The sequence below is a fragment of the Bubalus bubalis genome, chromosome 6, assembly GCF_019923935.1.
Source record: "Bubalus bubalis isolate 160015118507 breed Murrah chromosome 6, NDDB_SH_1, whole genome shotgun sequence".
Taxonomy (NCBI): Eukaryota; Metazoa; Chordata; class Mammalia; order Artiodactyla; family Bovidae; genus Bubalus; species Bubalus bubalis.
Window position 1 is genome coordinate 114,895,955 of NC_059162.1, and position 13,095 is coordinate 114,909,049.

At 51.1% G+C, this 13,095-nt stretch overlaps 1 protein-coding gene across 12 annotated transcripts in view; it reads left to right on the forward strand.

Annotated features, from left to right (window-relative positions):
* The window catches only part of AGAP1 (ArfGAP with GTPase domain, ankyrin repeat and PH domain 1), a 559,406-nt gene that overhangs the window by 212,875 nt on the left and 333,436 nt on the right, over positions 1-13,095 (forward strand). For all 12 annotated transcript variants that reach the window (XM_025289491.2, XM_025289492.2, XM_025289493.2 and 9 more), the window contains 2 exons: positions 5,623-5,708; positions 9,775-9,916. In XM_025289491.2, coding sequence (XP_025145276.1) covers positions 5,623-5,708; positions 9,775-9,916 — 228 coding nt within the window. The remainder of the gene's footprint in view (positions 1-5,622; positions 5,709-9,774; positions 9,917-13,095) is intronic.

Genomic DNA, 13,095 nt, shown 5'->3' on the forward strand with positions numbered 1-13,095 from the left:
GCTTAATGCTCATTACCTGGGAGGCAGGGTTCCCAGAGATGGGCCGTTGTATCATTTAATCTTATAGGCAATATCCCTTTCTTGATGAACTTGTAACAAAATACAAAGGTGTTTTCCCTATCACAAAAAGTCTTGGGCAGGTCTGTTCCTTTCTAGTCTCCTAAGCACTAAGTTTTCTAAGGGTTCCCAGGTGGCGTTAATGCTAAAGAACCTACCTGCCAGTGCAGGAGACATAAGAGATGAAGGTTCCATCCCTAGGTTGGAAAGATCCCCTGGAGGAGGGCATGGCAACCCACGCCAGTGTTCTTGCCTGGAGAATCCCCAAAGACAGAGGAGCCTGGTGGGCTACAGTCCGTGGGGTCGCAAAGTCAGACGCTAAGTGACTTAGCAAGCAGGCACAGGGATGACTCATTTGCAGCTGAAGACAGCTTCCTTCCATGGTGGTGAATGGAATGAGAAAAAGACACACGCCACCACCCACATTCTTGGTGTTGCCCTGTGGGTGTAGGGAATTACACGAAGGCTTCCAGGCTCCTTTGCAGATGGTGTGTGCCATGAACTGTCTCAGCAGAAGTCCACACAGAAGAGAGAAGATGTGAGAACCGGGCAGCATGCGCGGGTTTGGGTCTCTCCCCCTCCTTTCTGGGGGGCAAGGGGGCAGATTGATCAGCGTCTGAACTCCTTTTCCACCCAGTTAGATGTGGATGTTCTGGTGGTATTTGCACCGTAAGATGCTGTGAGGAGGATGAGATGAAGTGGGAAGAGAAGTGCTTTGTAAACTATAAAGTATAAGGCTCGCTGTTGCTTGGAGACCTGTTAATGATATGTTAATAATTTTTAGTCCAATTAGCCAAAAGCATAGAAATGTCAAACATCTGTTGGGAGTGTTTACTGCCAACAAAACTTTTTTTTTTGGTAATAGGAAAATTTGGTTTTCTTTTTTCCCTTTTTAAAGCAGAAATGCCAACCCAGGTGAGATGGTTATACCTCTCTTGATGTAGACAGCTCTTATATGTAACAAGATTCCATTGTAGATCCATCGTGCATAGCTTAAGTTTAAAGAGTAGAGGGAACTCAGCTGTTTTGACCTACACTAGCATCCCAGATTCAAAATTGGTTCCCCCAGCATGAGACCAGGACTCAAGAGTAACTTTGAAACCTTGAGAGGAATTGGTCACCAGTGGATTATACCCTAGAGAAGGGGATGGCAGCCCACGCCAGAATTCTTGCCTGGAAAATCCCATGGACAGAGGAGCCTTGTGGGCTCCAAAGACTCCCAAAAGGTCACAGAGAGTCAGACACGACTGACGACTAAGCACAGCACAGTGGATTGTAAGGGACTCCTTTAAGTCTTTTTTCAAGATATTAAAAAACAAAAACAAACAAACAAAAAACACTGATCTTTTCTCTCTGGTGAGCTTTTCATAACACATCCATGTCAGCATCCCTGCTTCTGTTTGGTACATTCAGGTCTACCTTTTACCTTGACCCGCCTAAGAATCCAAGCTCAAGGGCAACAGAGGCTCCCAGGACAGTTTTCTGGGTGGAAACTGAAAACTAACCTTTGCATGAACCTGAAATTTAAATTTAAATTTAAAAAATTGCACGTGGGGCTTCCCAGGTGGCTCAGTGGTAAGTTATCCACCTGCCAATGCAGGAGATGCAGGTTAGATCCCTGGGTTGGGAAGATGCCCCTGGAGGAGGAAACGGTCAACCCACTCCAGTATTCTTGTCCTGAGAATCCCATAGACAGAGGTGCCTAGTGGGCTGCCAGTCCATGGGGTTGCAAAAGAGTCAGACACAGCTGAGCGACGGAGCACACACAGGCACAGGTTGAATTTAGGCAGGAAGAATGTCCCCTTTCTGTGTACACATGAGATGCAAGCGATCTTGCTGTTCAGTGAAACTCAGGAAAACCAAAGCCCAGAGACGAACTTGACTCTGCTCACCCATCTGTGCCTGCTTTAACGTGGTGCTGTCTGCCTCTGCTGGTCACAAGCCATCTTGTGATGGAGTGCTCTCTGTTCTCCCTTCTCAGGGAGTTGTCCTCACAGGTACAGAGAGCCCTGCTTCTGCTGTGGACTTGGGTTAAACAGCGGTGCACGGGCCCTGCACACCTGTGCACAGGTGCTTGTCGATGGCTCCCAATACAGGGGTCAGGTTTGGGCACACTCTAAAAATAAAATGATCCCTAGGGTGATTTAGTGTTATGTAGTAGTATTTGGCAGTCAGAGAAGGTTGACAGTTATTCATGTAACAAGTTTATAGGGTGGGGCCATGGTTGCAAAGTCCTGTCAAACAGACCTGCAGGGAGATATAGCCATTTCTCTGTGTCAACAGTTCTGTATCCACAGATTCAGTCAACCATGGATCAGAAACGTTGGGGGGTGGGGGGTGGAAATTACAGGAAGTTTTCAAAAAGCAAAACTTGAATTCATTTCATACTGGCAACTATTTACACAGCATTTATGTTGTACTTAAAGCTCTTTACATGGCATTTACACTGTATTACATGTTATAAGTAATCTGTAGATGACTTAAAGTATACAAGAGGATGTACGTAGGTAATGTGAAAATTCTTCACTGTTTTATGTAGGGGATTTTGGAAGCAGACCCCTGTGGATTCCGAGGGATGACTTTATTGGAAATCGGATTAGAAAACAGACATTTATAAATCTACATTAAAAATGAAATTGGATGTAGAGTTTGGTGGTGTGCTCTAATATTTCAGTAGGAAAAGATCCAATGGCTAGGATCAGATGGTGGGTTTGAATTTCACAAAACAAGGGCAGTGGCCCTGATGAATGCAGACCAGCTTGCTGCCGCCCACGCCTTCATCCCAAGGCTTTTTCCCTTTGTGTCTCTGAAGCAAACTATAGAAAACGGCTTTTAAAGTCTTGTATTTATCTGCTGGGCTGTGTTTCTCCAGTACTCAGTGGTCCGTGTTCCCATTGAGCCTGACGGTCTACCAGCAGTAGGAGTTTATTGTTTACATACAACCTTTTTAATCATATTCTTTCTCAAAATCTGGGTGCTGAAACACCTGGCTGATTTTTACCTAATTGTCAAACCTTTGGGTTCATGGCAGATGCATTTGAGTGTTTCGTTTGTTTCCTGATGTACATACACCACCAGAAAACACACCCAAGTCCACTGCAAGTGTCCAATATTTGCAATTGCAAAATAGTGAAGAGACATGCTGCTGCTGCTAAGTCGCTCAGTCGTGTCCAACTCTGTGTGACCCCATAGACGGCAGCCCACCAGGCTCCCCCGTCCCTGGGATTCTCCAGGCAGGAACACTGGAGTGGGTTGCCATTTCCTTCTCCAATGCATGAAAGTGAAAAGTGAAAGTGAAGTCGCTCAGTGGTGTCCGACTCTTAGCGACCCCATAGACTGCGGCCCACCAGGCTCCTCCGTCCATGGGATTCTCCAGGCAAGAGTACTGGAGTGGGGTGCCATTGCCTTCTCCATTGAAGAGACGCACTAACTACATATTTTAGAGGGGAATAATATATAGTGATTTTTAGAATGGGAAGTGCCCTTAGGGATCCAGAAGACAATCACCCGCCCTTTTAGAGCTGATACAAATTAGATCCAGAGGCCTTTGCTTGCGGTTACACAGCAGAGGAGCAGAAAGAACTCTGAGAGTTTTTTCTAGCTAGAACGCTAGCCTTTCCTAGCGTTAATATTGTGATCTAATCACTGGGACACATAACTTGTAAACTTGACTCTACAAAAACATATCGAAGAAGGTGAATGGCAGTAGACATGAAATCCATCAAGTGCTGACCCTGTAAGACAGAGGACGCAGAGACCCAGGGGAGGGGCAGGGCCAGCAGCGGGCATCACTCCTGGGGAGCCGAGTGGTGACGCCCGCCGGGCGCCAGCTCCCCAGGGAGGTGGGGGTGGCGGCTGGTAGCGGAGGGATGCTGGTCCTGCGGGCACTCCCCCCCTCCCCTGCCCCGGAGACCACGCAGATCGGGATCTGCTGATCCAGCATGCCCGGGGCAGCTGGGCGGCCTCGTGGAGGTGGAACCTGTGTTCACCAGGCAGGGGCTGGCCTCCGTGTGTGCTAAGATGCGGGGGCGCAGGGACCCCACTGTGGGTCCACCCACAGCCGGAAGCGCACGTGCTATCCCAGCACCATCACCTCTGTGTCCTTCCAGCGCTTCTCCATGGAGTGCTCCGTCTTTTTTTTCCCGTATCAACAGTGAGGGGGACCAAAATGAGAGTTTATCCGTAGTAATGCTGGAAGGCTTTCTTTGGTGTTTGAGTTTTGCTGTGTAAGCAAGCGCGTCTTGCCCGTTACAGGGGAGCCCGAGTGGGAGTGGCCGTGCGTGCGTGCGTGCGTGCTCACTTACCCCGTGTGTGCGTGCGTGCTCACTTAGCCCTGTGACCTCCCACCCAGCCTCCCACCCCAGCCTCACAGGGCCTCAGCCCACCTGCAGGCCGATCCTTCTTTGGGGTGGCCCAAACCCCGGAACTCTGGGAGGGAAGGCTGGCATGGTCCAGGGGTCACTGTGGCGCCGAACCAGATGGGACTCGGGCTAGCAAGGGACCCGACCCACAGCCTCTGGGGCCGGAGATGTTTTGGCAGCGTGGTTCTCGGGGGCGTCCAGCTGCTCAGGGTTGTCAGTTCGCTGGTGTTTCTGGAAGGCCCCTTTGCCCGGGGACTTGAAATGAGACGCGTTCCTCTCTTTGAGACCGCGAATTCCCAAGCCCAGGGAAGGGGAGGGCACAGAGCACAGAAGGTGGAGAGGTGGTCTGTCTCTGGAGGTGGCAGAGGAGCCCAGCGGTGGGCGTGTTTCCCGCTGTCCAGGGGAAGGGCTGGCAGTCCGAACCAGGACGCCGAAGGGAGGTGCTGGCGGAGGCTGTGCGCCCACCCGGGTGGGAGGGGTCAGCCCCGTCCCCTCCACGCGGCCGCCCCGCCCCTGACCCCGCGTGGTCTCTAACGCTGTCTGTCGCCAGCCGCGCCGCTGTGTCTCGCGCAGGTGTCGTCCAGTAGCTTCTGTCTAACCCGTGTGTGGTAGCAGCCCCTCCCTTGTGCCCTGTGAACACGGAAACGCCATCCCCATACTGTTGTGTGTTTCCCCTCCAAGAACTGGGTTTCCCTTGAGGAGAATACAGAGATTCTCAGCCCTGGAATTTGTCCCCGCGGTGGAGACCAGGCCCCCGCCCTTTTCACAGCACATGAAAATTTCGTTTGGGTTTCCTGAATCCAAGGAGAGAATGAGGAATTTCGATGCTCTCCGTTTCTGGACTCTGTATCAGCCGGGTTCCCAGGGAGAGAGAGACATCCCGAATCTGCACACAAAGCCCGCATGAGCGCTCCACCCTCCTGAGTCCCGAGCGATCCTGGCCTTGCGCGGAGCCTGTGTGTTCTAACTCCAAACGATCATGGGTTCTTAAAGACGACTATTGGAATCTGGAGTGGCAGTAGTCCTTCCAAAGCCCAGTGGTTGCTGGAGACAGATCTGAAGCTACTCCTAAACACTCAGGGCTGCCTCCAGGGCCGCAGTCTAGGGCGTATTTTTCCACAAGCGAAGCCCACGTCTGTTTGCCCTCCCCACGCTCTGTCTTTCCTGTGTAACCAGGTGTTTTGTGTGTGTGTGTGTGTGGCAGGTGGCAGGTTCAAGAAAGAGATTGTCGTCGACGGACAAAGCTATCTGCTGCTGATCCGAGATGAAGGTGGCCCCCCGGAGGCCCAGGTGAGTCCAGCACCCGCACTGGGGACCCGTGTGCACCTCTGGCTCCTCCTTGAGGCTCTTACTCCACAGGTGTGCACAGGAGAGCTGAGAGAGCGGCCCCTGGAAATGTTTCCTGTGACTGAGGTTTCTCAGTTCAGTTCAGTTGCTCAGTCGTGTTCGACTCGGCGACCCCATGGACTGCAGCACCCCAGGCCTCCCTGTCCATCACCAACTCCCGGAATTTACTCAGACCCATGTCCATTGAGTCGGTGATGCCATCCAACCATCTCATCCTCTGTCATCCCCTTCTCCTCCCGCCTTCAATCTTTCCCAGCATCAGGGTCTTTTCCAGTGAGTCAGTTCTTCACATCAGGTGGCCAAAGTGTTGGAGTTTCAGCTTCAACATCAGTCCTTCAAATGAATAGTCAGGACTGATTTCCTAGGATGGACTGGTTGGATCTCCTTGCAGCCTAAGGGACTCTGAAGAGTCTTCTCCAACCCCACAGTTCAAAAGCATCAATTCTTTGGCACTCAGCTTTCTTTATAGTCCAACTCTCACATCCATACATGACTAGTAGAAAGACCATAAGATCAGATCAGATAAGATCAGTCGCTCAGTCGTGTCTGACTCTTTGCGACCCCATGAATTGCAGCACGCCAGGCCTCCCTGTCCATCACCAACTCCCAGAGTTCACTGAGACTCATGTCCATCAAGTCAATGATGCCATCCAGCTATCTCATCCTCTGTCGTCCCCTTCTCCTCTTGCCCCCAATCCCTCCCAGCATCAGAGTCTTTTCCAATGAGTCAACTCTTTGCATGAGGTGGCCAAAGTACTGGAGTTTCAGCTTTAGCATCATTCCTTCCAAAGAAATCCTAGGGCTGATCTCCTTCAGAATGCACTGGTTGGATCTCCTTGCAGTCCAAGGGACTCTCAAGAGTCTTCTCCAACACCACAGTTCAAAAGCATCAATTCTTCAGTGCTCAGCCTTCTTCACAGTCCAACTCTCACATCCATACTTGACCACAGGAAAAACCATAGCCTTAATTAGACGAACCTTTGTTGGCAAAGTAATGTCTCTGCTTTTGAATATGCTATCTAGGTTGGTCATAACTTTCCTTCCAAGGAGTAAGCGAAAGACCATAGCCTTGACTAAATGGACCTTTGTTGGCCAAGTAATGTCTCTGTGCTTTAATGTGCCATCTAGTTTTGGGGAGAGGCTAATTCTGTTTTTCCTGCAGACAGAAACCTGGAGGAGAAGTTTGGTCTGTGTGGCTGATTTTCCCTTTGTGTTTCTAAGAAGGAAGGAAGAGCAGATTTTGCACTGATTTGTCAACTCAGTGGCATTGGTATCTGGAAGTTTCTATAGCTTCCCACCCTTTTCGTATAAGTATTTCATCTCGAGAGCATGCTAAGTCACTGCAGTTGTGTCTGACCCTTTGTGACCCCCATGGACAGTAGCCCTCCAGGCTCCTCTGTCCAAGGGAGTCTCCAGGAGAGAATTCTGGAGTGGGGTGCCATTTGCTCTGGAGCAGTCCAGTCACGTAGAAAGCTGGGTGGAATTTGGAAATCTGAACACCACAACCAGGCTGCCCACCAGGCTTCACAGCCCAGGTCATTCTCCACTGAAAACCAGAGGCTGCAGCATGGTGTGACTTCTTTGAGAGTTCCTTGAAAAATGGGCATTGTGGAGAAAAAAAAAAACCAGCCTGAGTGTGAAAAATTTCTTTATTTGGTTTACTCCCTAGTTTATGGCTTTATTTCTATAATAATTTACTAGCTAAACAGTTTAAAGGAGGTAAGGGCTAGTAATAGTCAAGACTGATTAATGCAAACTTAATATTAAAAATATCCCTGGTGTTCTTTCTTGAACTTACCCGTTTGTGAAAGTGCACTTAAATTTAGTGATTTAAGTGAACAATGTTGAATCTGGGGGTTGTTAAAGTTCTAGAACTCCATACAGTGAGGGCTGTGTGGCTCTACAGAAAACCGGCGTGGCGTTACCATGCTCCAGTGAGTCTAACGTGTCACTGATGATAAGCTATGCCAGTCTTTAAAGGAAATATACTGTCAAGTCATGAAAGAAAGCAGTCCTTAAGGTACGTTCTGATAGCAAAGATGTGAAAGTATGGAAAAGATTTCTTCAGCTTTGATGAAACAGCGTAGTCCATGCTAGTAATAAGGAAACATTAGAGACAGGTTAAACATGGAAAGAAGCAGGTCACGAAGCTGTGAGAGCTCGTGGTCAGTGCCTGTCTGTTACTTCGAGCAGGTCAGGCTTGACACCTGACAGCGTCCTGGACGGTTTGTGATGCAGTGACCCTCACCCATGGGACGTCTGTCTTGCTGTCACCAGGGCTCCCTCAGCGGCGGCTGGGAACAGGTGAATGACATCGGCGAAGTGCGGGAGTCACCTGGGCTGATTTTCCACCTTTCCAGCTCATACATGTTTCCGAGTATGCAGGGGCAATTCCACACTCAGAGAGCTCACCTCGGCTCCGGCCATTAACAGTCTAAGAAGAAAGTTGAGAGACGTGCAGAAACGCATGTCGGAGCTGGCTGAGTGGCTTCAGGGCCACTGCTGTCCAGGGTCGCTGCCCAGGGATGGACACTGGTGGGTCCAGAGATGCATAGACACGATGCTTTTTTCCCCTGACTCCAGTGGTAGACCAGCGAGCCGGCTGCCCTGGACCAGAGTTAGTGATGAGACCTGTCCCCAAGGGCTCCAGGTCCACCCTGGAGAGGGAACTCCAGCTTGAGGAATTGGGGACCCAGTGCACCACCCTACCCTGAAGGTTTCATCAGCCGTGATTGCTGTTACTGTTTAGTCGTTATCATCTGAACTTCAGGTTTAATTCTGTCCTGTCACATAGAATCTCCACGGGTAACTGAATACCCTTCTCATTTCTATGTAGAAGTCAGAGCTTGGGCTCCCAGGTGGCGCTAGAGGTAAAGGACCCACCTGCCAATGCAGGAGACGTAAGAGGTGCATGTTTGATCCCTGGATCAGGGAGATCCCCTGGAGGAGGGCATGGCAACCCACTCCAGTGTTCTTGCCTGGGGAATCCCATGGACAGAGGAGCCGGGAGGGCTGCAGTCCATGGGGTTGCAAAGAGTAGAACACAACTGAAGCGACTTAGCACGCCAGCTTAACCAATGGAAACTTTCCCTGAATGTATTAGAGCTGATGCCTTGACCATCAGAACTTGCGTCGGAGCTGCAGCTTCTTTTAGAAAAAGCACATGGGATTCCTCCCCCCCTTTCATTAAAGAGGAGGGCGTCAGGCTCCAGACGGTACCTGGTGCCGCGTGTGTGACCCTGGGGAGCTCAGAGTCCCGGGGTCCTTCAGGCACTTGGCTCCAGCTTTCCAGGGTGACTGTGGGTATCACATGAGCTAACATGTGCCTCCGGCTGATTTGCCAGAAAGAGGGTCTGATGTGAGTTCAGCTGGATGCAGGTAACACAAGAATAAAACGATAAAAGAGCCGGGCCGCTGTGGGGTTTTTGTTTTTCCCCCTCCTTTTTGCTCATTTTGTTCACTGGTTTGGTTAATGTCTCTGGCAGTGGGTCGTAATTCCCACGAAGGGTGCTATAATTCATCCGCAGCAGATCTTGACAATACGAAGACCTCTTCTGTTGGCGGTGGAGGACTTCTGAGCCGTGGGCCCCCAGAGGAGGAGCCCCTCCTCAGGGTCCCAGCACGGCTTCCTGGGGGGGCTCCGAAGGCTGTTTAGGGTGCAGCAGGAAGCTGCGGGGTCACCCCGCCTGTTGGTCCCCAGGTCGGCTCTGTGTGCGCTGGGTGCTTTCCATAGGCCGAGTCAGTATGGGGGTGGACATTCCCGTGGGGAAGAAGGTCTGGTTTGACTTTGGCGACACGGTGGCCTGGGTGGGAAGCAGGTGTGGGCCCCGTCCCAAGTGTGTTGTGCCAAGGATGAGAAGGGCATTAGCGATGCTTCAGAAGCAGGTTTCGGTAGAAGCCGGACGCCACGCGTGGCCCCGCTGCCCGTGCTCACGAAGGTGACCCAGTGCTGCTCCTTCCCTCTGTCGCGTCCCTCCTCGCCCCGCTCACCTGCCCTCTTTCTCCGCAGTTCGCCATGTGGGTGGACGCCGTCGTGTTTGTCTTCAGCTTGGAGGATGAGATCAGTTTCCAGACCGTTTATCACTACTACAGCCGCATGGCCAGCTACCGGAACACGAGCGAGATCCCGCTGGTCCTGGTGGGCACCCAGGGTGAGTGGCATCTCCGGGCCGGTGGGGCTCATGGGGCTCTGGCCGCTGAGCCGTCAGTGGCTTCCTGGCCTGTGTTTTCAGAGACGGGGGCGGTTTGCAGACAGTCTAAAGAAGAAATAATTTCCTGCTGAAGTCTTACTTTTTAGAGGGAGAATCCCTGAAATGGCAATCATCCTGTCTCCTCATTTGGTTCAGTGGAGAAATCACTTGGCAACTTGAAAACAAAACACATCGCTACACCCCCAAGGGCTTCAGAAAGAAAGAAAGCCTAATTTCTATATTAGGGCATCTTAATTCTCTCTGTCATAAAGTAATGTGATTTATAAGCAACCTAAAAAGTTACTTCTGTTAACATTTGCAGCTTTAATACTGAGTTTTCATACATTGCCGAGTTTTGTTTTATTCTGCTGTATTTCTTAATGTCTTATGATCCAAATCTCATTTTTAGCAGATCCCTCAGAGCGCGTAGAATCTTACTGCACAGGTACATTTTGTATTTTTTTCTAGGTCACGTAAAACTTGATCTATTAGCAAAGTGACATCACCTAGGACACTCTTGATCATAGATTCACTGACGTGCTGATATCTGCTGGGGACTTAACTAAGGGGTCACAGGGATTGTTTTAGAAAGTCAGATGAAAGTGCAAGTTGCTCGATCATGTCCGACTCTTTGCAACCCCCATGGACTGTACAGTCCATGGAGTTCTCCAGGCCAGAATACTGGAGTGTGGGTAACCATTCCCTTCTCCAGGGGATCTTCCCGACCTAGGGATTGAACCCAGGTCTCCCGCATTGCAGGCGGATTCTTTACCAGCTGAGCCACCAGGGAAACCAGGTGAAGGTTAACTTTAAAACCGCTTTGTCAGAAAAATGAGGAACTTAAAAAATAATCATGTCCAAGAAACCCTGGATTTATCCCTTCATTTCTTTTTGCAGGTTCTGTTTTTGTTAATTCCTTTGGAATGAGCACATCCGGTCTGCCCTTGCATGCCCTGATGTGAGACTTGTTCAGATAAGAAACTCGCTGTGTTTGAGCAGCAGGACCACTTAGCTATATGCAGGGCACCAGGTCTGATGTGACTGAGAGCAGGGTAATCCACGCCTTGGTAGGATAAGCCAAGATCTTGGAGTGGGGACGTGTGCTGGGGGGGGCAAAAAAAAAAAAAAAAGGGTGGAATAAACTAAAGGCATCTTCTCAGGGTGCTAGATGCAAAATGTGAGTTGGGGACTCATGGAGGGGACCTCACCCCCTTCTTGCCCCCCGCCAAGCATATATGTCGTGACCAGTGGTCTCATAACTGAAGCCTTTAGAGTAGGGGTGGGTTTAGACCAACTTGGGACATCAGTTCAGTTCAGTCCATTCAGTCGCTCAGTCGTGTCTGACTCTTTATGACCCCATGAACCACAGCATGCCAGTCTTCCCTGTCCATCACCAGCTCCCGAAGTCCACCCAAACCCACGTCCATTGAGTCGGTGATGCCATTCAATCATCTCATCCTCTGTCGTCCCCTTCTTCTCCCGCCTTTGATCTTTCCCACCATCAGAATCTTTCCAGTGAGTCAGCTCTTCTCATCAGGTGGCCAAAGTATTGGAGTTTCAGCTTCAACATCAGTCCTTCCAATGAACACTCAGGACTGATCTCCTTTAGGATGGACTGGTTGGATCTCCTTGCAGTTCAAGGGACTCGAGTCTTCTCCAACACCGCAGCTCAAAAGCATCAATTCTGCACTCAGCTGACATGAGAGATTTTTAATGCCCAACGCGCCCTCTAGTGGTCACTGCGAGACAAGGCGCACCCGCAAGGAGCCCTTGGTTTGTGTTCGACAAGTGCAGGATTGGGTGTTTGACTTCCTAAAAATAAAATTTTTTTTTAAACTTTTTATTTTGTATTGGGTTATAGCTGATTACCAGACAGTGTTGTGATACTTTTGGATGTACAGTGAAGGGACTAAAACTTCTTGACACATAACGTTTTGTAGTGGGCAGCTCATCTGAAATTGGATCTTGCTTTTCCAGGCTGCCTGGAGATCGAGGCCGTTAATTTTCAGCGATTCGCCTCTCCCTGCAGGCCTGCCCAGAGCGTTTCTGAGCCAACGCGCCATCTGTGTGGGCATCTCCTTACCGGCTCCCTGGGTTCAGGGGTCTACGCTCAGGACACACAGTGCCCTTGTGCAGTTGGGTCCCTGGAATAAAGGCAAGAGAGGCATTCAGTCCGAGCCAGAAAGCTGCCTTGACCAGTTGCTGTCTGTCTTCTGCAGCTGTGTGTTTGGGTGTAGAGAGTGGTGAGTCTGGGGGCCACGCAGACCCGGGCTCCCTGCCTCTGGACTGACGCTGCCAGGCTTTGGAGGGAGGAACTCTCTCGGGGGGACCTGGGGGCATCCGTGGGCACAGCAGTGTTGAGCACGAGGCTGGTTTCCTTCCTTCTGTTTCCCCGTGTGGCCCACCTTCCTGAGGTCCTGCTGGGGGGGTCGGCGGGTGTCTTTGCCGGCCGCTGACCTTGTCCTGAGGTCCTGCTGGGGGGCTCGGTGGGTGTCTTTGCCGGCCGCTGACCTTGTCCTTAGGTCCTGCTGGGGGGGTCGGCGGGTGTCTTTGCCGGCCACTGACCTTGGAGGTGCGTGTCGTCCCTGTGTGTCCCGCCCCAGCTGAAGGGGAATCTGACCTCGTCTCCCGCCAGGATGATCCGGGTCTTGGGGTGCCCCAGAGACGGCTATATAGGCTGGAGAAGTCCCTCTGGGGGCCCTGAGGTCAGAAACCAGCCCCCTTTCATTCCCTCAGTTTTATAAGCGTCTGTGGCTGAGGGCTTGTCTCAGACCTGTTGGGACTTCAGCAAAGCCACACCCCAAAGGAGCAGGACTTGAGTGTTTTCAGGAGGGACAGTCCTCACCTGAGGGGTCATTGCCCAGACCTCCGATTCCCAGAGCACCCTAGAAGCCCCCATGGTGGGAAGGTGGAGTGAGTGCGGGCTTCTGGATGATTCCACCCTCGGGGACTGTTAGCTCCTTGTGGGTTCGCGTTCTGTGAACCCTGCACACAGATCCTGCTGCTGTGCAGACTGCATGGGGCATCAGACAGTGGTGAGGGCATCTCAGATTCCCCCCGACCCCCCCCGAGGTGGCTGGGGCCTGTGGCCCCGTCGGAGGTTATGGGGTGCAGAAGGTGAAGGAGAATCAAGGTCATTG